Source organism: Osmerus eperlanus, chromosome 14 (assembly GCF_963692335.1).
Source record: "Osmerus eperlanus chromosome 14, fOsmEpe2.1, whole genome shotgun sequence".
Taxonomy (NCBI): Eukaryota; Metazoa; Chordata; class Actinopteri; order Osmeriformes; family Osmeridae; genus Osmerus; species Osmerus eperlanus.
This window is the reverse complement of record NC_085031.1, coordinates 10,472,412-10,499,453: the sequence shown is the minus strand read 5'-3', so window position 1 is coordinate 10,499,453 and position 27,042 is coordinate 10,472,412. Positions and strand designations below refer to the sequence as shown.

The window sequence follows — 27,042 nt, the reverse complement described above, 5'->3', positions numbered from 1 at the left end:
ATGACTGACTGGCTGGGGCTGTGTCTGGTAGCGCTGTGGTTGGTCAGGACCGTCTCTGTATGATGGCCAGCTGACCCACTCTGTGACAGAACCATGGCCAGAGGCTGAGAGCTGCTTCTCGTCCAGCTACTGTCACACATGAACATTACTGACGCAGTAGATGTAATGAAACCAGTATTTTTGGCTGTCTCTCTGTATTCATTTATTTTTCCCCCTCTTTCCCCCTGTCCTTCTCTCTTTGTGTGAGGCTTTTAGCATCTTGGTAGATTTGGCTTAAGCAAGATCACAAAGGCCTATTTTCTCTGATCAAGTGGCCATGCTTTCATCTTTTGAGATTTGAATTATATGCATTTTAACTGTCAAAAAGGAGCCAATTATAGAGAGGTACTGTACAGAAGGTGTAAAGGTTGTTATGTAACAGAGCAATTCTTCATTAAACTGTCACAGTCTTCCATTTCGACTCATGGAAATCAAAAGATTTTGCCTTCAGCTTTTACACGGAACGTGTTTTCTCCTTAGTTTCCCCATATGCTTCTCTTTTTCCTTTTTTGAGCATTTCTTTTTCTTTTTTATCTTAAAGCGTTTATCTTAAAGCGTTCTTACGTTTCTCTCTCACACATTCCTCTGCCATTTCCCATTCCCTTTCTTTCTTCAAATTTCCTACAGAGCATTCCCCATGCAGTCTTTCTTTCTGTTCTTCTGTCTCTCTTTCTCTCAGTGTCTCTCTAGCTTGGTTTAGAAGCTTCTGTCATATTTCTCTACGTTTTGCTCATCCGGCTGTCTGATTGGGTTGGATTTAGTAGGCCAAATTGTACCAGCAAAGACTAGTTCTCTGTCTCGTTCTGTGTATCTCCTTCTTGCTCTCTCTCTTCTTCCTTTCTCTCTCAATATTTCTCTCCTTCTCCCTCTCCCTGTCGCAAGTTTTTTTGTTGCTTCGTCTTTCTCTCACTCTTAGCAGTTTTGATTTCTCTCTCTTTCTCTCTCACCCACTTTACTCTGTGTGGATGAACGGCCTCACTGCAGAGAAAGTGAGTGACAGAACTATAAGCTCTGTGCGTGAAATAGGCGACGGAGGGAGAGCGCAAGAGAGAGAGCGAGAGAGAGACAGAAAGAGAGAGGAGGGGAGAATTTAAGCAGAAGCGTCACAACTAACGGAGAGGGAGGGAGGGTCTGAGGAGCAGGGCGAGGGAGCGACAGAGAGAGAGGGAGGGAGGGAGAGAGAGAAGAGGGGAGGATATATTGACTTGGAGCAGCTCTGCTCTCTCCACAGTGTGTAAAAGACAGAGAACGAGAGAACAGACATGATGGAGTGCTGGAACAGATGAAGACTGTCACTGGGTACGTGTACGTACATATGTGTGTGTGTGTCCACAAGGTGCAGTGAGTGAGACAGTCTGCGACGTACCTGTGGGCTGTATGTGTAAGTGCGCACGTGCAGACAAGCCAGTGAGTTTGTGCGGACAATGTGTTTCAATCAATGAGATTGTGTGTGCTTATCCGTGTGTGTGTGTGTGTGTGTGTACATATGTGTGCGTGTGTGTTCTAAGAAGATGCTGGATGTAAGATGGTTTGTATCTTTGTGTCCATCTGGCGAGTGAGAGTGTGTGAGTGTATGGAAGCACACTAGAGCATGCGTGTGTGTGTGTGTCGAAGGAAATAGACCAGAGACAAGGATATATATATATATATATATATATATATATAGAGAGAGAGAGAGAGAGAGAGAGAGAGAGAGAGAGAGAGAGAGAGAGAGAGAGAGAGAGAGAGAGAGAGAGAGAGAGAGAGAGAGAGAGAGATTTTGGCTCTGAGTAAATGACTGTCTTTACTATTGAGTCATTGCTCTGCATTGATGACTGGTTCTAAAGCACATTGGGCTGCTGAATGAGGGTAAACGTTGTATTGCTTTGAAACTCCTCAGAAGTGTCTCAGATGTTTGTGTGCAGGTGTGTGTTAGTGTGTACGTGTGATTTATAATATTTGCCAACCAATTTGTGTGATGTAATTATGATTGCTTCAGTACCAGACAGTTTCTGTTATAACAAGTCATTATATAAAGATGTTTGAAAAAAAATTCATTTGCAAACTGTTACAGTATGACTCTGCTGTATCTGTACCCATTACTAGGAAGTGTGGTATAGGATTTTGAGTGGCGTTATGTAAATATTGCTCAAGGGTTTTGAAGATGAGAGATGGGGGGGGCAGAGAGAGTGATAAAAGGAGGGGATTAGTGGAGGAGTATGTATAGTAAAGAGGGATATAGGGTTAATACTTTGAAACAATATTCTGCTGATAATGAATATTCATAAAGTTCTTTGATGTCGTTGGTCTATTTCTTTGTTGAAGCTTAACATGGGGGGCTTGGAGACAAGGGGCTTCGTTTCAAAACCACGTCAAAATGAACCATAACGAACAATGAGCTGACTTCCATTGCATCCCATAGCTCATCCCAGGATGAGCTAGACTGATACAAATCCCAAATTCTATTTGAACTATTGAGTAAAGTATAGCTTCATGGTTCCATTCAGGTTTTCTGAATCATGTAATTGGAATTTGTCCAAAAATCCTGCTACGGAAGATTTCAGATGAAAACAATCCAACATATGTTCCTTGAAAATTGCATTTTTTGGAAGGGTTTGTTGTTTGGCTTCTGATCACCCCTCTGTTCTTTTTTCCCCATCAATCCATCCCCCTCCTTTCTCTCTCACTCTGTTTTTTCTCCTTCCCTCCATTCCCTAGTTCCACCCAGCGGTCCATATGAGCGTCTCCAAGGCCCCGCCACCACACTCGCACTTTGCCCCCCCCACCCACCCCCCCAACAACAACAACAACCACCAGCCCCCCGCCTCCTCCTCTTCTCACCTGGTAGTGCCCCCTTCTTCCTCCTCCTCCTCCCCCCCCGCCCCTCACCATGCCACCCCGCCCCCTCCCTCGCCCGTCAAGATCTCTATGCAGGAGCACTTCGCCATCAACGTGTGCCCAGGGCCCATCATGCCCATACCCCAGATCTCTGACTTCTTTCCCCGTTTCCACGACTACCCCTGCACGCCGCCCCCGCCACGCGAGAAGAAGATCTTGAAGGAGGACAACAATGGGATGGTTGAGTTTGGAGGAGGTGGAGGAGAGAGGGACAGGGAGAAGAGGGAAGAAGATGAGGGCGAGAGGCAAGACTCGGACGATGAAGACAGTGAGTCGAGGGGGAGGTGTAGCGTACACGCGCGTGCCATCTTTGGAGTGCATGGGGTTTTTGTGTCATTTTGTGTTCCATGAACATTAAAGTTTGTAGTAACGTAGTATGCATAGAGCATGTGAAGCAGAGTGCGAATGATCAATGACAATCGGGGGGGTTACGATTACAGGTAAGAACGATATATAAATGTATCGACCCCCCCCCCCGTCCTGTTGTTTTTACCTCTTTTGGCGGGGTCCAAGTCTTAATTAGGGGGGTCAAACCCCCCCAAACCCCTCCGTAGTTTGAACCCTGATGTGAAGGACAAATCATTGAGCAATTTGGCCCAATTCAACACTCCCTCTGCCAAAGTGAGAGTTCAGAGGTTGTTTTACATGTTTTTGTCAGTGCGAGTTTCTGTGTACATCTCTCCTCCATGCTGCCTGCATTTGCCTTGTCATACTCGAGTCGAGCATCTTCCCAGTACTTTTGTCACAACCTCATTCTCTGAAACAGCGCCCTTGTGATTTATGTGAGTGTACTGGAATAATGTAATTCAGCCTATAAGTTTCTGTTAATTTTCCCAGAATGATGAAACACGACAGATCAATTCATAAATGGAATGTTTTTTAAGTGAGTGTCTGAAAAACACGTACCCCTGTATGCAGCTTGGGGTTGATACCACATGTGTGTGTGTTTGTGTGCGTTGATGCAGGTTTTGAAATCCCTGTACTTGTGTTCATTCATGCGTGTGTTGGCTTTAGTGAAATCAGGTTTGTGTGCTCAGAGCTACATTGACAGAAATCGATCGTTGTTTTTTCAGCTTACCTGGGCACACTGGAATTTAACTTGCTTTTTGATCAAGAAAACAACTGTCTACACTGCACCATCCACAAAGCAAAGGTAGGCACCACTCTTGTTAGCCTTGGTCTGAATTAGTCTTGAGAAGGCCAGTTTATGGATATCATGCTATTAGATTTTTTTACATAATTTTTATATTCATCTTTTAAGTCTGTTTAAAACTTGTTTTGGTCCTTAGTTTGGGGATTCAATTTAAGGCACAGACTATTCAAAAACCATGAGTTTAAAACAGTAAATCTTTTTCAATCTATGCTAAAAGGAGCTAATCTGAAGCTTGACATTTTGCCCATTCCTTACAATACCAGACTGAGCTACAAACATATCCCCCAACGCAGAGAGAGAGAGAAATCAAAGTGCAAGCTTAAGCCTCATCCACCCGGCCAGCCTTTGGCTCATGTTGAATGCCCTCCGCCCGGTCTTACCCACGGAGGCAGGCTTAAGTAGAATCCAAAACCCAGAGCCAAGCCTCGAAAACAAAAGAGGGGCAAAGAGGAAACCGCTTGAACCTCTCACATTGCAGCGACACTCACTATATCCCCTTGGCGATATAACGTGTAAAGTATTAACGCAACATGAGCTAGCTAGCAAGCTAATTTTAGAATGTGGCGCATGGTAAACACAACCTCTGCTAGTGTTTAGCTGCACCAGTGTGCAATAGACTTTAGAGTGACACTAAGGTTGGGAAGGAGTGCTCTGCTGTGCTATCGAAAGAAACATCGGACATGTTTCATTAGATAAAGAACATGATGTTCTCTGTGTCATGTGTGTACTATAATGAATTATGAACGCTCAACTTTTAACCTGGTCTTGTGTTTGTATGTGTCTCCACAGGGACTGAAGGCCATGGATTCCAACGGACTGGCAGATCCATACGTCAAGCTACATCTCCTGCCGGGGGCTAGCAAGGTCACTATGGCAACCCCATCCCAACATCCGTCAACGCTACACCCTCACTGTAGGGCCCCGAGGGTTCCACGCCCCGGCCAAAAGCTTCCATTTCCACTTCCAACTGCCCATTTATATTCTTCAAACCCATCTCCCAAACAGTACGAAGTGAAAAAAGCAAGACACATGACTGTATTGCCTCAAATGTATTCTGTTGACCACATCTTCAGTTCCCTGTGATTTTCTCATGTTGTACTCGATTTTCGGAATTGAAATTGGCCAATGTGCTATAGGTGCTCTGCATGGTAGCGAGTAGTTCCATGCAGTTTGATGGTGAGCTATTTCAGACAGACACTAAGGTGTTTTAGAACTTTAGTTCACCCCTCTTTATGTTTTGTTTTGGAACGAAATGGCAGGAAGAATGTGCCCAGCTAGTTATTTTCTCCTCAGGTGGGAGACATTTTGTCAGCCATTTTCAACCGAAGATGATGCGAAATGATGCGGGAACAGATCCAGCACTGGAAAACACTATAGGAACATTTTGACCCCCACACCACCCTTTCTCCTTATCCCACCACCCATTTACTCCCCCACTCCACTCCCCACATCCCCCTTTCTGTTGTCTTCTTTTGTTACCTCTCTGTCTTTTTCTCTATCGCCTTACGCTCCTATCTCTGTCACTATCTCTCTTTATCCGTGTGACCCAATTTGACCTTGGGATACCAACACAGTGTCGAGAGGGAGCAGAGGGAGGGAGAGATGGAGGGGGGGGGGCAGATGAGGGGAGGACAGCAGCAGGTGGTTGTCATGGAAACAGCGAGGATTGTTACACGGCTCACGTCAACAGACGAGTGTGGATGGGGGGGAGAGAGGGTGAGACAAGGGCTGGGGGGGAAGAAAGAGAGGGGTGGGGGGATATAACGTCAGCTTGCACACAAGTACCCACAAACCTCTGTTTGGCAAATATCGACCACACGGGTCCGGTGTACCTAGGAGTGGGAGCATGTGACTAGGAGGCACGAGCACTCGCACACACACACACACACACAACACACACACAGGTATTTATATAATGGTCCACAAAATGAATGAATGTGACGTAAAACGCACTCAAGCACTGCAGCGAGGGCGTGACTAGCAAGGACAGACCCACACCTGCTCTTAGACACGTCTTCTCACTCACCGTGTGTCGTACCTATACACCGCTGTCACAAAGCCTCTTATGAACACACACTTGCCCACAATAACTCACAGACACACAGCGTGACTCACTGGTACTTACAGATGCACACGTGGCTCACTCACAGTTACGCATGTACACACCCTCCCCACATGTTCGCTCACACACACACGCTCAATCAGCAAGCGTCTGCCGGTGTCTCAGTGTTCTGGTATTTTGGCTTGGTGTTCTCATCTGCTCGCTGTCTATGGCGTCACTCCTCCTAATGCATAGTGCATGGAGAATGAGATTTCTGACTCACACACACGCATTCCTTACCAGCACTGGGATCCTGGGAGAAAGAGAGTGTGAAAGAGAGAGAGGTCCATTTGAGAAAAGCCATGTACGGGAGGGTGGGGTGGGGGGGGTGGAAGAGGAGGATAAAGGGAGAGAGAGGGCTACTGATAAAATATTAGGGGGCGGAAGATGTGTAATTATTGGAGAATAGAGAGAGAGAGCGGGAAAGAGAGATAGAGTATGGATGTTTGAATGTCGCAATGATTTAGGTTGGGAGCAGAGAGGAAGACAGACAGGAGGGAAGAGAATAAGCGAGAAAGGAAGGGTGTATATGTGAGGTAAGGGAAAGAAGAGGGAGTGAGAGAGGGCCAGGGACAAGAGAGAGAGAGAGAGAGGTAATTAGCTACGGAGCACCAGGGTGTTGACAAATGCCCGCGGACTCTGAATTTCGGCTTGTGCTACACATAGCCCTGAGAGTATACACTCCTGCTCGCTCAGCTGTGTGTGTGTGTGTGTGTGTGTGTATTGGGGATAAAAACTGGGAATGCATGCCTGGTTTTCAGCTTCAAAGGGAAAAAATATGCTAGTTGAATAAGACAGAAAATAAAAGCTCTATGCAAAAACAAAAGCTACAGCATTGACATCCTGGAGGTAGCTCTGTGGGAACAAGCTAGCGAGTGAGTGCTAACTCCTCCTCAGTCATTCATAAAGGAGAAGATGACTCACTGTAGGTAAGCGAGTGTCAGGCATTTCTGTTTTGGAATGCTTTGATTTCTCATGCAAATTCTGTTAGCGCAGGCTAATTGACCGATGTGCTGCGCTAGCGTAGTGGGGCTTGTTTTGGGCACACTGGCGACAGGTTGTGGGAGACAGACGGACAGGTGAGTCGGGGGAAGCCTCCTGTCCATCCTCCTTTACAAAGTCGGTGAGCAGATGCCTGCATTTCCTGAGGGAAGAGATAAATTAAGTTTCTGCTCTCTACTTTCTCTCTCTCTTTCTTTCCCCCCTCCCCAATCTGTTCTCCTGCTACCTCTTGCCTTCACTCTTTACTCTGCTCATATTTTTCACTCCCACAGCTCTGGCTTCATCTCTCGTACCTAATGCCCCCTCCCCCATCCCCCACTCTGCCATCTCACCTCTTCCGCACATCTCCCTATCAGTCTCTCACACTCTCTTTCTTACACTCCCTCCTTTGTCCCCTCTCTCCGACTCTTTTTCTCATTCAATTCTCTACCTGATCTACAGCTTTCCTTCCTCCCTCATTCTCATCGGCCCTCCTCTATACGCTGTTACACTGTCTCTTTCTATCTCTCTTCTGGTTCTTTCCCTCCATCACTTTCTCTCATTCCTCACAATATCCCCGTTGCTTGTCTCCTATAGGCCAATAAGCTGAGGACAAAGACCTTGAAGAATACCCTGAACCCTGTGTGGAGCGAGACCCTCATGTACCATGGCATCACAGCTGCCGACATGACCACTAAAACACTCAGGTACAAAACTACAACTCCCACACGCACGGCCAAACAACTGCCTACAATTCCCAAAGAGACCATTTTATTAGACTGTTTGTTATCCAAGGGATCCGATTCAAAGTCCCCAAGGGCCCTAGCTGAAACAGCTGCCTACAATTCCCAGAAGGCCCTCTAGGCCAATTCATTATCCATGCCAGGAACAATGGCCAAGTGTTCCATTAGCGTTTGATGCATTAACTGCTCAGGTGTTAGCTTTGTTTGAGAGTCTCCACCCGCTCATTCACAGAGAGCTCTAAATATGGGTACTGAAGTGATTGAGGTCAAGCATGGCTCACTGTGGCCAAAACTCAGCCGCAGTCTTAACCTTGGTTTGAGCATGTGGGTGAGTTTGTGTATGTGTGTGTATGTTTTGCAGAAGATAGTACAGTAGGACACATGTGGACAGGATTAGAATTAATGGGAGTCAGGTGGCTGAGCGGTGAGGGAGTCGGGCTAGTAATCTGAAGGTTGCCAGTTCGATTCCCAGCCGTGCCAAATTACGTTGTGCAAGGCACTTCACCCTACTTGCAGGAACACACGTACATACACACACATCCCTGGTCACAAAGTTATCACACAACCCCTGCTGGAGGCACAAAGACAGACAGACAGGTGTGTGTCCTCGAGCTTTCTTGTCAAGGTCAGCTGCTGGACAGCAAAGCCATGTGTGTCTCCCACCTCCCCCCTCCACACACACCAGCACCACCTGCTCACAAACACGCACGCACCCGCCCACATCCTTCCAACCCAAACACGTCAACAGACACACACACCCTCATTACACACCCACATGGGGGCTCTGGGGAAGAGAGCGGGAGATGGAGAGAATGAGAAAGAGAGACACAGGAGGAGTAAAGAGTGAATGATACAGAGTGACAAGTATGAAGGAGTAACAGAACAACCGTTGCCAAAATGTAGTTGGGAGGAGGGAGGGATGTGGGGGAGGGAACATAGCGGGGATTCGACGCAATTAAATATAAAAGCTTGGACTCACAGAGATGGGGATGAAGTGAGAGAAAGGGTGAGAGAGAAAAGGGGAGAGAGAGGAGAGGGGAAAAGAGAAAGGAGGAGGACAGAGGGAGACGGGAGAGAAGGGGAGAGGGACAGAGAGAAGTGGATAGTGTGGGGAAACGGACACTGGAAGGGCACCCTGCAGCAATGCTTAGCCCCCCAGCCAGGCCCCTTCTGTGCCTAGTTTCATCTCACCAGTGGGACATGACCTGAGGAATGGGGATGGGGGGGTGGGGTCTGGCCCTCAAAAAGCCCACCTCAGAGCATCGCCAAGTGGGCAGGTGTTGCTCAGATTCAGCCTCTCTCCAAGGAGCAGCCTTGAGCCTCTGGAGCTGAAGAATTGGACGGTGGTTAAACAGCAGGTTTTACACTCTGGGGAAAATGAGTAGTGCAGTGAGGCAGATAAGCAGAGGATTTGTATGTGTGTGTGTGTGTGTGTGTGTGTGTGTGTGTGTGTGTGTGTGTGTGTGTGTGTGTGTGTGTGTGTGTGTGTGTGTGTGTGTGTGTGTGTGTGTGTGTGTGTGTGTGTGTGTGTGTGGAACTTGATTGAATATGCTATAAACTGAATTTGTGAGCAACATGGTGGACTCCGATCCCATGGCTGCTGGTCAATATTGATGCTTAATTAGAGAGTATAAGACCGGTGGTGGTGGTAATGGGAGTTTCAAATATGTTGTCTGAAGGATGGCCAGGTTATCCGTTTTTGATTAGAAGGTAAGAACAGCTTTCAGTCAAGCCTCTTTTTTGCCGTCTTTCATCAGTAATCAGAATACTTTGAGTAGTACTGGTGGTTGTACAGTTGTAGTAGGCTGTTTGAAATAGTCACACATTTATGCACCCACACACATTTGTCTCAGTTGGAGGCTAATTTGATGGAAATTTGGCATAAAGTTGCTGCCTCAACATGCTGTGAAAATAATCGCCACTATCCACTACCAGTTTTATTTGTGTTTTTGTGTATGAATGTGGCACTTCAGACTATTACACATTCAAGAGGGGTCCACCCCATTTCTCCGGGGCCTTTTCTTTTGAAAGCTTTGAATCCTAATTCGTTCAGTCAGAAAGTAGATGTATCTTATTTTGTGATTTGTGAAAAAACTGTGATTGTTTTCAAAATATCGCTGCCATCTGAGGTATATCTCACCGGGACTGGGTCCATTTTTGCAGAGAGATGGTCCTTTCACTGTACTTGCAAGCATAGTGCATTGAGAATTATATATAGAACCCTGCCCAAGGGAAATGTCTTACAGATGGAAATACCTCAAAGAAGAAATACATCAGGATGTCTGAGAACATATTGTGGTCTTATTGTGGATCGTTTCGTGCAAAAAGAACTATCCACACTCATCACTGGTGTTACTTTCACACTGTCAGTCAGAGAAAGTAGTCTACCGTATCTGGCTGAGAAACAAGCTGGTCGAGACGTTTTTCGACAAAATCAGCAGCCGCCATCGCCACCGTGTCCCGCGGTAGTTGTCTGTACTCTGTACCTCCTCTTTTCCTTCCTGTCTTACATCCTTCCCTCCCTCCCTCTATCTCTCCATCAAATTCTTTAATGGACTTTCCTCAGTGATAAGTGATCCAAGAGATTTAAGAGCCCAGCTATATTTAGATGTGTTACAATTTAGATGTTAATATTGAAGGGGAAAAATGATCAGATAAATCTTAATTAAAATATTACAGTGTGTTTATTTTAAACTCCCTATGTTATCTGAATCACCTTGGATGGATGGGTATGGAATGCACTGATGGTAATTCAGCTAGCTTTCACCCAAAAACACAAGAATTGGTCTGTCAGTGCAGTGCATGTGACTAAGATAGATTTAACTAATTGGGTTAAGGTGGAGGGTGTGTGCCATATGGATAGCACATGTGGGTGAGTGGGGGGGTGAGATTGACAGTGCAAGGTGTGATATTCTTCTTCATCACCCGTGCACACGTCAGTTTGACACACGGCATTCTGGGAACAGTGCACAGTGCACACACAAAGACTCACACACAGGCACATATTAGCTCTCTCTTTCACACACATACACAGTCTTTCTCTCTCTGACTAACACACACACAGACGGTATGACTAACTGTCTGGAGCTGGTGTGTTTGTGAAAAGGAAGACAGCAGAGGAAGAGAGAAGGAGAGAAAAAAGAGAGTGTGTTGTGACAGAGTGTCACCTCCACCCCCACACAGTCCCACGGGGGAAGGCTATTCAGACTCCGAGCCAATGAGCTCATGAGAGACCAGATACTACGGAGGTCCTCCTACTGTTCATTTATTTTTAAAGGGAGAGAGTTTGTTCTGGAAACCACTTTATCACAAGATCATGGGGGTAACTTTGAAATGTGCTTTACTGAGGCTGCAGTCTACAGGTATTCACAGCTCAGGGTACATAGATGCGTTCTATGGATGACAGTGTTTACTTCTTGAATTTGGGACGATAGCACGCTGCTGCAGATGGTGGATGTTGATTAGAACCCCCGAGGAAATATGGACTTACACACACATGCACACACTCTGATATCTCACAGAGCCATGACATGGAAAGCTTTCTGACCCAAACAGACACACACACACTTGGCTGTCTGAGAGAATTTATAGACCCAAGGCTTAACCAAAGCTGACTCCACGGTGCCCCTCCCCCCTGTGTGTGTGTGTGTGTGTGTGTGCGTGTGTGCGTGTGTGTGTGTGTGCTCAGGCTCTGCGTGTGTGACATGGACCGTCTCGGCCGCAACGAGTTTATCGGTGAGGTGCGAGTGCCTCTGAAGAAATTGAAGGAGGGAGAAAGCAAGAGGTATAACATGGGCTTGGAGAGAATTGCACAGGTAGGTGGTGTTTGTGTGTGTGTGTGTGTGCGTGTGTGTTTGTGTGTGCCCGAGTGCAAGTGGGTGTTTGTGTTGGTGTACCCACAATATGGCATGGATCTCATAGTGCATAAATGAGTAATTGCCTGTGGCCTAGATTGATTGCATTTTCAGTATTATATTGTGTGTGAATGTTATAGCCGTTGGCTAGATACATGCTAGATAAATAAGGTCCGATTTTGTGTACAGTGATCCCTCGCCACTTCGCGGTTCACTTATCGCGGATTCGCTATTTCGCAGATTTTCATAATGCATTTTTTTTTTTTTGGTGCATTGTGCTCTGCATTCTGATTCGCTAAAAACTCACTCCCGCTTCTTGTATCAAAACATGCTACGAATTGTGCTATCATTTTGTCGTCTCGTGCAGTTATGTGTACGTACATAAAACAGCTTGGCAAATTTACATTAAGTTGCAGTGAAACGGCCTACACGCGAGTCACTGTATTTGTATACATGTAATAGTTGCTAATTGTAAAAAAAAAAGTTTTCTATTTCGCGGATTTCACTTATCGCGGGTCATTTTCGGAACGTAACCCCCGCGATAAACGAGGGATTACTGTATATTGATATAAACCACCCTCTCTCTCACTCTACCCTTCTCTCTTCTCTCTCTCTCACTGTGTCTCTTGCTCTTTCAATATCGTTCCTCTCTCTGTCCCTCGGTGTCTCAATCTCTTTATCTCTCTCTCTCAGAACAAGGAGAGCAACAACCAAGCCGTAGAGCAGGGAGCCCCTGTAGCAGAGGAGGAGGTAAGCCTTGAGAGTGTAGTGTTCATATCAACACTTTGTTTGCCCACAGACGCCAGTCATATGGATGGTGTTGAGTCGATAAGGCCTTCTGAACTTGACAGCAGCAGTGATTTTGGTGGTTTTATAAAAGTCTCTGCATCTCATTAATTCTCACATCACACGTCTGACTTATCTAGTCGTTTCATGATCTTTGGTTTAATGATGGCCTTGCAATTAGCTTCCATGCGTACATCTACTGTAGGTTGTTAATGTCATGACGTCCAAGGCATGGTACATGAAATTGTACGTGCAATAAAGTTGGGTTACGGTTAATTGTGTGTGTGTCCATCATTTTGCACCCCCTCCCCACCCACCCATCCTTCCCAATCCCACCCACTTCATCTTGCCAATTCCCCCATCCCCTCACCCCCCAGCGTGGCCGTATTCTGGTGTCACTGTGCTACAGCACGGAGAAAAACAGCCTGCTTGTGGGCATCGTGCGCTGCGCCCACCTTGCCGCCATGGACTCCAATGGCTACTCTGACCCCTTCGTCAAAATGTGAGTAAAGGCATGGGTGCACCTGAGCCAGTTTTTTGGGTGGCAGTTCGCCTCCTGAGGGCATGAAGAACTGTGAGAGAACATACTGTAGCGAGACCAGGAGACATACTGTGACAGCACAGGAGGTGATGTGTCTTAAATGTATTGACTTCCTGTTATCGGGACGCAAATGAAGAGACCAGACTTTCCTGGTAGACCTTGGAGGTGTTTTTCTTTCACTGTCTCTATTTTGTTACCTTTTAATCTTTCCATCTCTCACTCCTTTTCTCCAAAGTATTGATTTGTTGCTGTTATTTAGACCTAGCTCTGAGCCCCTTATCAGCCAATTTTGATGTATGGTGAGATAAAGCTTATGGCATGCTAGTTGTGCACCTAAGATATTGTCAGGTTTTTTTCCACTTTATATCCTTCTTTTCTATGGAGTCGATCTCTTTCTGTCTCTGTTTCTTTTTCCCTTTCCTTGTGACAAGCACTGGATGATGAGTGTGTCCGGGTGACGTACTAGAAGCTTTTTTTCTCTTCTTTTGAAAGCTTGAATTTCATCTGCATTTCTCCATCTCCCTCTCTGCCTCTCACTCTTTTAACACTCACTCTTAGGTGTGTCAGAGGCGCTCATTTTGTGGCTGCTGGGAGGAGGTGTTTGCCGTTTGTTTGGTTTTCCCACTTCCTCAAAGAGAGCTTTGTAACAGACTAGACTCATTACTCTTACTTTAGATAAATCATTAACTTGACATGTCGGTCCAAAGAATCAGACAGTTCTCCACTTGAGATTCTAAAACCCCATCTAGAATCCACAGAAGATATTAACCAAATGACCAGATTAATTCCAGTACATTTAGAATAATATTCAGTAAAGTTCCCTGTAAAACTACACTGGATAAAGTAATCTGTTTCTATGGAGCCTCCATCAATGTCATGTCTGGCAGTCTCACCTAGGTGATAGAGACGACCAACCAAACTCACGTTCCGTTATAAACATGGGGGAGTCAGGTGCCTGAGCGGTTAGGGAATTGGGCTAGTAATCTGAAGGTTGCCAGTTCGATTCCCGACTGTGTCAAATGACATTGTGTCCTTGGGCAAGGCACTTCACCTTACTTGCCTCGGGGGGAATGTCCCTGTACTTACTGTAAGTTGCTCTGGATAAGAGCGTCTGCTAAATGACTAAATGTAAATGTAAACATGGCAGGTAGTTCAAAAGGTATTCAACTTGTGTGACAATGACCAGTAAGAGTCCATGGAATTTTCCAGAACAGGAAGCCAGGTTTGCTGAACTGAGCCTGCAGGATCAATACAGTGCCTAGTACTTGCTAGCAATCATTTTCTCATCCTATCGAGCACCTATTCCCACCTGTCGCGCTGTTTCACACTGTGTGGGTAGTGTAACAAAAGTTACTTCTGGATGCCCACACTCACTTTCACATGGTGTGTGTGTGTTTTTGTTTGTGTGTGCATAAGCGTTTTTAAAAAACTTTTTTAGACTTTCTGAAAAGGTTATGGATGCATGAGTGCGTTTTTCAGGTCACACCCCCTCTAGTTAGTGATGGCAAGCTTTGTTTTATACTTGTACACTGCAGCATACTTTCGCACCTGGGTTTCACTGAATAAACAGGCCACCACTACAAGGCAAGAGTGTGTATGTATGTGTAGTTCAGCTGATAGCTGAAGATTATGTTTTATTTCACTGTGTGCACTGGAGGCCAGATATCTGTCTGCAGTTTGATGAGATACTGCAGAGATTCTTCTTAGAACTCCAAGCACACACGCTTACATGTCTGACGTGAGATATGACCCATGTCCGACCGGAGCTATTTCACCAGAGGACTGAATAACCAAGTGGAGCGATCTGCCCAGAGCCAGTTACATTTGTAGGATAACGCAGGTCTGCATATTAACTGAGTCCGCATTCCTCAGGCTCTGACAACTCACTTCAGGCTATACACTTGCTGGTGTATTAAATGACCCATTTAAAATTAGTAAAAATATATATTTTTGAAGCATTTCACGCTATTCAAACAAAGCTTTAGTGTGCAAATAGGAATCTGAGGACACTTATTTTACACGCTGTAGACCCACGCTGTACTGTTACTATGGGCATAATGAGATGATGTCCGTGCCATTCCATTTGGCCTTTAAAGAAACACTCCGCAATAGGTCAAAAATGATCTGCCACCTCCTCCTCGTTGCGGTTTGGTAAGATCAATTTGCTTTTTCATCACCGTTTAGACCCCATTTGTTTAATTCTCCATGGATGACTAGCTCCTCCTCTGTAGCAGACAGAAGGACTGCGATATTGAGGCATGAAAATGCTCTTGGACTGCAGGCTGGAGAGAAACATCCAAGAGAGAGCTTTGTGAGAACTGGAGTGTCTGTTTTTCGCCGCTGACTAAGCAGGCTGTCATCTTTGTGTGTGTGTGTTTGTGTGTGTGTGTGTGTGTGTGTGTGTGAGAGAGAGAGAGAGAGAGAGAGAGAGAGAGAGAGAGAGAGAGAGAGAGAGAGAGAGAGAGAGAGAGAGAGAGAGAGAGAGAGAGAGAGAGAGAGAGAGAGTTTGTGCGTGTGTTTGTGTATGTTTGTGAATTCACAAACATACACAACGTGGGCTGTTTTAAGGTCTATTTCTCCTCGCTTCTTTTCGGCTGTCACTGTTTCTTTCCCGTCATCGAACTTTTGTTCTCTGTTTCTTTCTAGCTTCATCCTAGCTTTCTCTCCCATTCACCCATTTTCATAAATCCATGACCTCATTACTTGTTTTCTCTTCATGGGATAGTCATCTCATGTCATATCATTTCCTTTCAGATCAGTGTGTTTCTTTCTTTCTGTCTCTCTCTCTCTCCACCTCTCTCACTATCTCTCCCCATCCACCACCATACTGTGTTGTTGTACACTAACCTCTTTGCATGCATAACCTTGGCATAAACTCTTTACTCATGTGTCGATGAGTTACGTAGTTAGGGGTGGGCAGCCTAGGTTGCAGAGAAATTTCTCAACGATGAAAAACATCTTGACTTGAATTTATGCTGATGGTGATGAGCTCCCTCACAGCCCTCGGGGGACGCCTTCTGTCGGCTGTTGGCTGGGACGTGCGCCTTTTCAAATATCTGTGCGCCCCCCCAGCACCACTTTCAAAACAACATTTTATGTGACTCTTTTCCCATAGCCTCTGTTATTCTTTGTTTCACTATAAGGGTAGAATTGAGCTAACTAGTCTCGTTGTGTGTCGTCGTTGTCATCGTCGTCCCCCATCCCCCCCATTGCACGATGTTCAGAGTCACGTCCTGGTGAATGACAGAGTGCTCGAATTTTCGCTTTGGTTGTGAAAGTTGTCTTTCAGTAGGAGGGAGAACATACTGGAACAGCCACGCTGTGTCATCTGTCTTATTAGAACATCCCTCTCTGTCTTGCTCCACCTCTCTTCTCCTCCTTTCAACTCACCCTTTTCTACATTTCTACTTTTTCTTTCTGCCCCCTTCGGCCTCAATTTCTCTTTTCCTCTTTCTCTCTTTCTATCGTCTTCTCTCTCTCTCTCTTTCTCTCTCTCTTTCTCTCTCTCTCTCTTCCTCTCTCTCTCAGTGTACTACAGCCTGATATGGGGAAGAAGTCCAAGTACAAAACCACAGTCAAGAAGAAGACTCTGAATCCTGAATTCAATGAGGTACTTCTCTCCCCCGTGCCTACATCTGGAAGAGCCTCTTAATCAACCGACCTGGCAACCCGCTCAATAGCTAAATCCATAGCCCCTAATTACATCCTACTTGTCATTTTACGTAACTGCATTCATTAGAGAGTTCAAAATACTGTGTTGAATGTAGTCAACACAAAAACATTTCCTTTTCTTTCAACAACTCCTGTCTCTGAACAATGTGTGTGTGTTTGGATGCCTTCACAAGCTCAAGTTTTCACGTGTGCATGCACGTGTGTGCATCCACATGAATATTTTTTTCTTTCAGCCTTTCAGCCTTATAGCTGCGTCAGCTTGAATGCATCCCTCTCTTGTCTCTCTCTCTCCACCTTTTTCAGGAGTTTGCATATGAAGTTCCACATGACCAGCTGGCAAAGAAAACACTGGAGATTTCTGTGTGGGACTACGACCTGGGAATGAGCAACGACTTCATAGGTGAGGGAGCGAGTGAAAGGAGGAGAGGAGGAGTACTGAGAGGCAGAGAATAGAGGGTGATTCAAGAGGAGCGAGAGGGGGAGCGAGAGGGGGAGCGAGAGGGGGAGCGAGAGGGGGAGCGAGAGCGGGAGCATGCATGAAAAGATGAGAGGAGCCAGAGAGAGGAGTGCGTGGAAGGAGAGGGAGAATTAGTGTGGGGCGGAAGTAGGCGAAGAAGAGTGAGAGAGGGAACATGTGGGAGGGAGAAGCAGAGTGCCTTCAAAATGGAAAAGGGTAGCATTTTTTTTTCCATCGCCATCCGTCATCCTGTTGACACTCTAGATAGATGTAGCTTTTTACCACAGATAAACTGCTGTGGCAGGCTCTCATACACACACACTCAGGCACACTCACACACACACACAGAACGGTGGGGCACAAGGGAGAGAGACAGAACTGATGGAGAGAATGGATCACCATCTTGAGAGCTCCGAGGCCTTGAGATCAAAGTGTTTTATTTCTGTGTGTGTGTGTGTGTGTGTGTGCGTGTATGTGTGTGTGTTGGTCCAACATTGAAATAATGCTCAATAATTAGTTATTACCCACTCCGGAGAAGAAGCAAAGCTATTGGTCCAATACACAGCCCAGACTAACCTCTCTTTCATGACCACTATGCTTATGGGGCAAATAGAACACAACCTAGTTATGTTACAGCTGAGAGACTAACGATATGGAGAAGAGAGAGAGATTGATGGAGAGAGAGTTGGGTATGGAGAAAAGTAGAGGGGGGAAGAGGCAGAGTGGATGAGGGAGGGAGGGCGGAATAGTGGATGACGGAAAGGAGGGAGGGAGAGATTGAGAGAGGCACACTTGTCAATGATGACAAGTGACAGGGACAATGGAATGGAAGAGAGACAGTTGTGAAAATAAAAGAAGCGAGAGAGAGAGAGAGAGAGAGAGAGAGAGAGAGAGAGAGAGACAGAGAGAGAGAGAGAGAGAGAGAGAGAGAGAGAGAGAGAGAGAGAGAGAGAGACAGAGAGACAGAGAGACAGAGAGAGAGAAAGAGAGAGAGAGAGAGATACAGAGAGAGAAAGAAAGAAGGCAGACGGAGGAAAACAAATAGAAAAGAGAAGAGCATGTGAAGGAATAGAGAGATAAGTGATGAGGGGTAAAAGAGAGAAAGGGCTGATAGCCTAAAGGGTCAGATGTACTGTAGAGGGGATGATGTCTCCGAGGTGGGAGGTGCAGAGACACAGAAGAGAGCGACGTACGACAAGAAAAACAAAAGGAGGGAGGATTTGAGAGATACCGAGTGGACAGAGACAGACTGCAGTCGTCACCACTAATCTGTGGGAGTGATATTGATGACTGGACAAGGTCTCTCATTTAGAACAAACAGGAGGAAGAGGAAGGAGGGGGGAAGACAGGGAGGACAGAGAGGAGGTGTGGGGGGGAGGGGGGCAGTCAGCATTGCCTGTTGGAGGTTTGTGTGTGTGCTGTGTGGATGGATGATGTGTTTGTGTGTGTGCTGTGTGGATGGATGATGTGTTTGTGTGGGTGGCTGTATTCACCACAAAGAGTGTGTGTTTGTGTGTGTGAGCGCATCATGCCTTGCGTCATCCGTGTCAACCTATCCATCAGTGTTGCCTCACCTCCTTTGTCTCTCTTTCTCTCTCGTCCCATGGTTTGCACACTTACCACCCGTTTGTCACAGATACCTCCTGGGCACGCGAAACATGCTATTGATTTCTGTGTGTGTGGGAAGAGGAAGGTGAGCTTGGAAAAACAAACTGCAAATGCATCCGTGTGTGTGTGTGCTTGGCCTAATTAACGTCCGTTACCATCCACCATGTTAATGTAATGGTACGCATTAAATGATGTCTCAGTCAGTAATTTAGATTCCAAAAGATAAAGTTTGTATTGAAGTGTGCATGAGAGCTTGACAAAGGAGCCCATGATCCACAAACAGAAGAAAACATCCCCCATCCACCGACAAAAAAAAACATTCCTCACAGAGGCTCGCAAGCACACAGACTTGAATCGTGACACGCTGGGGAAAACGCTTTTGTCTGTAAAATACAGTTTATGGCTTCATGCTGTGATGCTTGTACCACTACAAGCAAGATAACTGCTATCTGTATCTCTTCCTCTCTCTCTGTTTCTCGCTTTCAGTTTTTTTCGTCCATTTTGCTTCTTTTCCTCTTTTTTGATCTATCTTTGGTGTTTTTCATTTCTCTGTCCCTTTTCTTCTGGAATGAGAGCCCATTGTCGTGGTTGGTATTTTGAAGGACAATGCATCTTGATGACTCAGCAGTGAATGAATGCTTGTATTGTGGATTTTTCTATATTTCTTTCTTTCTGTCTGTCTTTCTCTCTTAGGTGGAGTTGAATTGGGCATCAATGCCAAAGGAGAGAAACTTCGGCACTGGTTTGAGTGCCTCAAACACGCAGGAAAGAAAGTGGAGTACTGGCACACGCTCACACAGCAAGGAGCCCCCAGTAGTGATTAACACACGCACATATACCTTTATTAATGAATGAGTAATAATCAACTAATGCAGTAATAAAAGGATGTGATCAAAAACATGCAATAAATAAGACAGTAATTATAACATCATAATTATCAATAATCAATGGTAGGAGATTATGACAATGACCAAGTTATGCATAATAATAATTATATGAATAATTATAATTCTAATTATAATAATAATATTATTATAATAATGTCACAACACCGTTTTTCTTAAAGGTAAAACAGTTTGTGAAAAATAATAAAATAATAAAAATAATGTCCCTCATTAAAAGTGTTGATTGTGAAAGTGCTCACAAATTGTGCTTTAACCCCATTAACTGCATTCTGTCATCCAATGTTACTCATGAACAACGTAGAAGCCTCACCTGTACGAGACTATGTTTGTAAGCAACTGCAATGTTAGAAGGTTACAGTAGCAAGGTTAATACAAACACTGACTAATGAGGATGACTCGGGTGATCAAGTTGTAAAAAGAAATCTCATCATGTTTTTCTGATGCAATCCTACACAATATACGGTGAAGCACAAAAGGGTCCATTTGATGGTGTCTACCTTAACTGTCTGTAAGTAACTGTCCCAAATCTGTAATTGACAGTGAGTGGCTTGGTGTCAAAGATAATATTTGAGTTTGTAGTGTGTGTGTGTGTGCAAATATTTGTGCGCCTATACATTTTCAGAAGTGTGTATTATTGTGTATGTGTGTGAGAGTGAGATTGAGAGTGAGAGAGCGAGAGTATGTGAGTGTGTCTCTGGATATCAGTGTCACGTCCACTCTCCCAATGTGTCCAACATCCACCACCCCATCATGAGGAGAATCACCCCAACATGAAAGACTAAGGATGAAAAAGAGAGACTCACATGAATGTTCCACACAGTGACACTTCCCATGTCCAGTGGTGACTGTCACACACAAAGGGACACCCGACCTCTGATCCCCATCTTTTGACGCAAACTTCTTCCTGGCTGACAGCTTCAGACGCAAACTCAAGACCAGTTACAAACCAAGCCTACCTTCTCCATGTGCAACAGCAAAGTATTACAGTTTAAGAGGAGACAAAGAAACACTTTTTTTCTTTTCCATCCTGTGATTCAAGGAATCAACTAATCAAGAGGCTCCGATGATGATCATGTTTCATTGGATGTATTTGGTCTGGTATCGAACAGAAATCTGCACACACTGTGGTCCTACAAGTCATGAGAGGTCCTTACACATTTCAAACCCCTAGCTGATCTATGAAGGCTGGCTAGGTGTAACAAAAATGGCGGAAACTCTACCTAGCTTCACTTGGAACACGACAACATACTTCTATCTATCTGCGATGTTAAGGTCCACTGAACGGAGAAAGTGTTTTGGTTGCAGTGAGACCACAGGGACTATCTGTTTCTCTGAGATAAAGGACAGCCCACAGAGTTTAATACTAGGGTTGCCAGACATGTAGAGATTTGACAGCAGAAACCCCCTTCTCTGGTATGAATTTCTCCCTGTGGGGAAAGGGAACTCTGTCATAATGGATTATAGTCAGAAGATTGGCCCATCCTGGGGCGTTCCCAGTGGTTTGGTGGAGAATCACAGACTGAACAGTAGGCAGAATCATACCAATGTATTGATACATAGTATGTGTCTGTGGGTGTGTAAAGAAATATATGGGCAATTGTGTGCATATGTCAGTAAGTCTCTAAATGGATACCCCTAATATGGTCATGTTAATCCTAGCAAGCCTTCAAAAGAGGACGACCATAGATCTAAGGTAGCACCCATGAGCCCAGGGTCAGCGACCCAGCTCTCATTGACCTCTTGCCCCATTTTATTCTGACTCTGGGCCCTGGCTTCAGTTTAGGCCTTTTAAGCTTAATTCTGGTCCACAAAAGCACACTTCCAGTATGTCAATGGCCTCCAGATGTTTTTCCTGTTTCCTCTCTTTGACTTATCTGTCCGTTTTACTACTTGGACAACAGTGTGAATGTGCCACAATGGACAGAAAAAAAAAACATTTTAATTCAGAGACTTTGCTCTCAGAGAAGATATGTGTCATATTCAGTCGCAGAAAAAAAGATTAAAGCAGAACAAGAAAAAACAATCAGTTATTGACATCAGCCACTTGCAGTCAGCCACTCTTACCTGCAACAGTAATCATGTTTCCCCCGGTGCTGTCAGTGACTATTGTGAGCGTGGGGGTGGCATGGCAGGGGGTGCTCTGCATTTCTCTATGCACATCTGCGCAGAAAGACCCCCTTTCTCTACCCCAACTGAGAGGACAAAGAGATCATCTTGAACAGGACACTGACATACACACATCGTTCATGTTTCAAAGATGCATCCATGGGTTTTGTAATACTGCAGACATTCTTCCTCTCTGCCTACCTTTGGAACGGCACCCTGAGATTGTACTGCTTTTGTCTGCTGTAATGATTTTTTAGGGACGAACACTGATTACTCTTTCCAGTCCTGGTGATCTCTGGGCTTGTTTACAACCAGATTCACTCAATTTCTGTCTCTTTTCTCAGTTGTTCCAGCAAACCTTATTTGCACAGTTATGTAAGCAGAGGCCTAGGAAGAGCGATTTCATGACAGAAACTCCACTGACATGATTTGGATGTGTTAATCTGGGACTAATACCAATGGATAATAGGCGTACATTTTACAATCTGCATAAGACCTGCATGTTAAAGATATCGTCAACAATCATTGCCTTTGTTGCTGATGCTACTGCTGTGTATTGTTTGTTTGGGATAGTTCAGGATGGTTTTGTCAAATTGATGTGTTTTAATCATTCAGCCATCGCTTAAAAACCTTTATTGTCACAGATATTGACATTTGTCTTCCTTTTAAGGCTGTTGGTATGGAACACTGAGACAGGAAGGGTGGGTAGATTAAACTGAGTGGATGAGGTGGTGGATTCACTACTGTGGCATCCTTATGTACTTAACTGAACTGTCTATATGGAAACATGTGGCGTTGCGACCATCGTGTGGTGGGTTTGTGTAACTACTTCACTAAATAAATATTATTTCAGTGGCTCTTTGTGTTTTGTTTCATGGGATACAGTTCCGTTTGAATGAACAAGGCTTTGTCTTGTACTTTTGCAAGCGCACACACACACATAGACTGGATAGGTACCGTGATGGTTCTTTATTTGATTTGTGTTGATTTGTTTTGTCTCTGTCTTGTTCTATCCCTGTTCCCCACCTGTATCACATTCCTCTCCCTGTGGTCTGACTCTTCTGGCTCACTTTGCTTCACTAAGCTTCCTTCCCTCCCCCTGTATCTCACCTCCACTCACTCTTTCCCTCTTCCTCACATCTCCCTCTCTCTCTCGCTCTCTCTCTTTCTCTCCCTTTCTCTCTCTCTCTCTCTCTCTCTCTCTCTCTCTCTCTCTCTCTCTCTCTCTCTCTCTCTCTCTCTCTCTCTCTCTCTTTCTCTCATTCGCTTTCCCACCTCCCCCTTCACTCTTTCCCACCTCGACACTCCCTCTCTCTCACGTGTCCCTTCCTTCTCTCCTCCACCTCTTTCTCCCTCTCTCTCTTTCCCACCTCCCTCTCACCCCCCCCCCCTCACGGCTGGGTGACACGGCCCAGGAAGAGCGGCTGGTTGGCCCGATCGCTCCAGAGCACCAGCAGGAAGGGCCGCAGGGCAGAGAAGGTAGAGAAGGAGCGAGAGAAGGAGAGTGAGGTGGCTGCGCCCGCCTCCACACCGGCCTCCGTCAAGGCCAGGAAGGCCCGGTGGCGGGCATCCGTCAGCACTAGAGGCTGGTCCGGGTAAATGCCGCACATGTGAGCGCCCTCGAAGAGCGTTGACAGTCCTGAAGGAGGACAGGAGTTAGGGAAGGAGGTGGTTATCACGCAGGGACAGTGGTGTACATAAAAATCAAGGCCATTTTGTGGACATAATCTCAATGCAACAGTTAGATCTAGATCTTTTACCTAGTTTCCCTAGTAATGGATTAATTTGTGTGAGGACGTCCAGGTTGAGTTTAGGAAGGGTGACCTCTGTTGGCTGTGGAGACGACGACTTCATCTGTTCCACCATTTTACGCAAAGCCATGACAGTCATCTTCCCCTCCACCAATTGGAGGTCTGAGAGGGTACCAGAGGGAGGGAGCAGGATGAAGAGACTGGTCTGACCCGATAGAGGGAACACTGCCACCTGGTAAGGAAGACGTGTGTATATTTGTGTCTTTATGCAGCAGCATTACAGTCACTTGTCTTATCTATAGTAGTTCATGTTTAAAGTGTGTCATTATCTTGGTCCATTAAATACATTTCCTCTGAAATGTATTTCCAGTTTTAGTTCACACTTTTGTGCTTCATGAACAAACGCTATTGATTGTGTGTGTGTGTGTGTGTGCGTACATGCGTGTGTGTGTGTGCGTATGCCAGGTGTGGTTACCTGTGATTTCACTACTGAGACATATTCCATAGCGAGAGGGTATTTGGAGCTGTAGAGAACAGGCACCATGACAATTTCATTATCTAGTCTTTCAAATGGTGCTCTGGACTTTTCACGGTCAAACTTTACCTTCCACTGGCCTGAAACGTTGAGAAATGTCTTTAGACAGTCTGACAAACAGACAGACACAAATATACACATAAGTAGAGGTTTCTGACCATTGAAATATACTGCGTTGAGCAGCACCAATTGAGAGTCCTCTGGAACCGAGTCAACAAGATGGTTTATCTTATTGTTTGTTTGCTTTGCCACCCAACGGTTGATCGTCTCCACGTTCTCCTTACTGCTATTGGTCAGTTTAACAGCCTCTGCATCGTAGTACTGCAGTGATTGGTTGGCAAAGGACTCACTCAGTGGAATGTCTGTTGATAAGAGAGAGGCATGGAGAAGAGAAAATATGAGTTACTGTTACCCAGTGATTCAAAAGCTATGCAACACATTGCATTCACGGCCCTTTGTGTAAGACGATGCTGGTCGTACTAGCGTGGTAGTAGATTTGTGATGCCATTTTCATGTTGTCCTGAAGTATCTGCTTTAACTTCTTCATCTGAGAGTGGACACAGGTGAAGTTGTGGGGCAGGCTCAGGGCCGCCTCTAGGAGTTCACGTGTCTCCTTCCGGGCCCCTGGTAGAAATAGAGAGAACAGGGCAGGCAGGCAGAAAGAGAGGGAGGGAATGTGGGAGGGAGGGAGTGTGGGAGGGAGGGAGGGAGGGAGGGAGGGAGGGAGGGAGGGAGGGAGGGAGGGAGGGAGGGAGGGAGGGAGGGAGGGAGGGAGGGAGGGAAAGAGGCCAAGGAAAGGGTTACTTGGATTGTGGAACTGTGCTTGTGTGTTTGACACCGGTATTCCAAACACTAATGCATTCTGTAGAAGTGTTTAAGGTAGCCCTGAGGAACACCCCATGGTCTCCTACCTAACAGTAGGTGGCTGAGCACTGCACTGATACTGATTGGTGAGAACAGCATGTTTTCAGAGGGCTGAGAGTGTCTGAGATGGCTATAAATTTTCATGGAGAACTCAGTCAGGGATTCTTCCAAGATGGCCGCCCATGACCGGTTGTCCTCATCCAGGCACGGTTCCCATGGTGTTGTGAAGCCGCTGCAGGAGTATGGCTCTACTATGGGTGCAGCTACATTAGTACGGAGAAACAGAGCAGACTGGGGTCATGTTCAAATACAGAGAAAATACATGAAATCCAGCTTTTCCACTTTTAACAAAGTTAAGTCCGATTATTTCTCCCTCCAAGGGGGAGCAGAGAAAAATTTTTTTTAATTCACACAGAACCTGGGGATGTTAAGGAAAGAAAAAAAAAAAGAGCCAATATCACCTTCCACAACCAGTTCAATGGAGCTGAACTTCTCTCCCTTCTCTGACTCGCAATGGTATGTTCCAGAGTCTTCTATGGTGACCTGGTGAACCTGAATGCTCTGATCTTCGTCCTGGGGATCTGCATAAAGCCACTCCAGTCGTCCGCTCAGTTTCAGTTGCTCCTGGTCTGCACTCTCTGCAGGGCTCAGTCTCCTCCTCTGGCCCTCAGATGTTTCTTTGAACCAAAGTACGTAGTTTTCAGGTTGAGCACCCTGCGGTCGTTCACAAGGCAGTACGATGATGGACCCCTCCTCATGCTTGAGGGCATAGCTGCTGAAGGCTGGAGGGACACAAAGACAACAGCTCAGACAGGGCTTGAGCACGACAAGCTCCCGTGGCTTGTCCCTTTGTTTACTTGGTTGTTTGGTTTGGGGGAGGCTTGTGTACATTCATGCAGTGTGCCACAAACAGCAGAGCAGTACAGAAAATCTCTTACCGTCGACACTGATTGTGTATTTGCGCGTCTGCTCTGTGTTATTCCGAAACAGCACACATTCGTACTCTCCCTGGCTAGAAGCGCGGACAAGGTCGATCTTCAGCCTGCTGCCAATGACAACTAAAGGATCCTGTACCTGAATGCCGTTGAACTTCCAGGTGATTGTAGCTTCATTGGAGCTACTTTGGAAAGGGAGACAGGGAAGAGTGAGGGTTGACCCTGGCACAACTCGTAAAGAAGAAGCGGAGGCCTGAATAAAGTAACAAGCAAACAAGAAAACAATGTGAGAAGGGCCCTGACAGGAAATAGCAAGTGTAACATGTGCACTTATGGGAAACACAAAACGCATAGAGATACGTACAGTATATAACATACTAAAACATTACCTTCAACACAAGCAAGAGAGGGAGGCACAGTATTAGGGCTGAATACCTCATCTATAGACAGAGAGAGACCTTTCAGATATGACAACAACATTACACTATAAACAAACCAATGCATTCAACCTTAACAAATGACTTCAATGCTTTTATCTGGCACCACTACATCTCAAGTCTACTGAAGTTGATGTTTGATCATGAATATAAGTCTACTCACCCTAGAACCTCATCCAAAAGCAACAGGAGGGACTGTTTTTCTCTGTAGTAAACCGTATTGTGTCCAAGGGCTTGAGCTTGCATCAGTCCATCTGTCTGCTTCAACATTTCTGTTTGTTCTTGGACCTTCATCACAACAATGATTAATCTCAGATTGTTGGTTTAGAGATGTGTGTATTTACTTTGAGTAGGCAGGCTGATTTACTGAAAATCACGTCATGGGTGCACAATTGGCAATAAGTCCTTTATAGCTCCTTATTCTTTTTCTTTCTCTCGTTTAAGACCCGGAAATATAATAAAATTGCAATTCAAATTGAATTTGTAATTATGGGGAAGTTATTGGTAAGGGTACGTTTAAACCGTTTGTTTTTTGGTAGGCTACAATTGTCACTGGCAGAAAACAGACACTTATTTTTGTTGTTTTATTTATTTATTTTGGCCTAAAAACTCAAACAAATGTAACTTGATTTATGGTTTTCCGTTCTTACTGACAAAACATAATTACCACCACTCATTTAATTTTCAATGCTGGGCG

General features: G+C 45.4%; 2 protein-coding genes across 2 annotated transcripts; one reads left to right on the top strand and one right to left on the bottom strand.

Annotated features, from left to right (window-relative positions):
- Window positions 1-1,192: 1,192 nt before the first annotated feature.
- doc2d (double C2-like domains, delta) lies at window positions 1,193-22,684 on the top strand. Its single transcript, XM_062478577.1, has 11 exons — window positions 1,193-1,338; window positions 2,737-3,184; window positions 3,990-4,069; window positions 4,859-4,933; window positions 7,749-7,858; window positions 11,583-11,709; window positions 12,442-12,498; window positions 12,912-13,036; window positions 16,604-16,685; window positions 17,051-17,147; window positions 19,506-22,684. Exons 2-11 carry the CDS (start codon window positions 2,755-2,757, stop codon window positions 19,634-19,636), a joined length of 1,314 nt encoding a protein of 437 aa, XP_062334561.1. The 5' UTR covers window positions 1,193-1,338; window positions 2,737-2,754; the 3' UTR covers window positions 19,637-22,684.
- Window positions 22,423-26,641, bottom strand: serping1 (serpin peptidase inhibitor, clade G (C1 inhibitor), member 1). The gene is made up of 10 exons (XM_062478575.1): window positions 26,509-26,641; window positions 26,298-26,348; window positions 25,912-26,161; window positions 25,435-25,755; window positions 25,021-25,236; window positions 24,590-24,733; window positions 24,268-24,471; window positions 24,050-24,189; window positions 23,584-23,806; window positions 22,423-23,462 (listed from the first exon to the last, which is right to left on the bottom strand). The coding sequence occupies exons 2-10, from the start codon at window positions 26,346-26,348 to the stop codon at window positions 23,215-23,217; spliced, it is 1,797 nt and encodes a 598-aa protein (XP_062334559.1). The 5' UTR covers window positions 26,509-26,641; the 3' UTR covers window positions 22,423-23,214.
- Window positions 26,642-27,042: the final 401 nt, after the last annotated feature.

Coding starts and splice junctions, on each gene's coding strand:
- doc2d (XM_062478577.1), top strand. CDS start 2,755: ATGAGCGTCTCCAAGGCCCCGCCACCACACTCGCACTTTGCCCCCCCC. Junction 7,859..11,582: donor ATGACCACTAAAACACTCAG/GTACAAAACTAC, acceptor GTGTGTGCTCAG/GCTCTGCGTGTGTGACATGG. Junction 16,686..17,050: donor TGAATCCTGAATTCAATGAG/GTACTTCTCTCC, acceptor CACCTTTTTCAG/GAGTTTGCATATGAAGTTCC.
- serping1 (XM_062478575.1), bottom strand. CDS start 26,348: ATGAGGTATTCAGCCCTAATACTGTGCCTCCCTCTCTTGCTTGTGTTG. Junction 25,756..25,911: donor ATACACAATCAGTGTCGACG/GTAAGAGATTTT, acceptor GTGTCCCTCCAG/CCTTCAGCAGCTATGCCCTC. Junction 23,807..24,049: donor TCTCAGTAGTGAAATCACAG/GTAACCACACCT, acceptor CTTCCTTACCAG/GTGGCAGTGTTCCCTCTATC.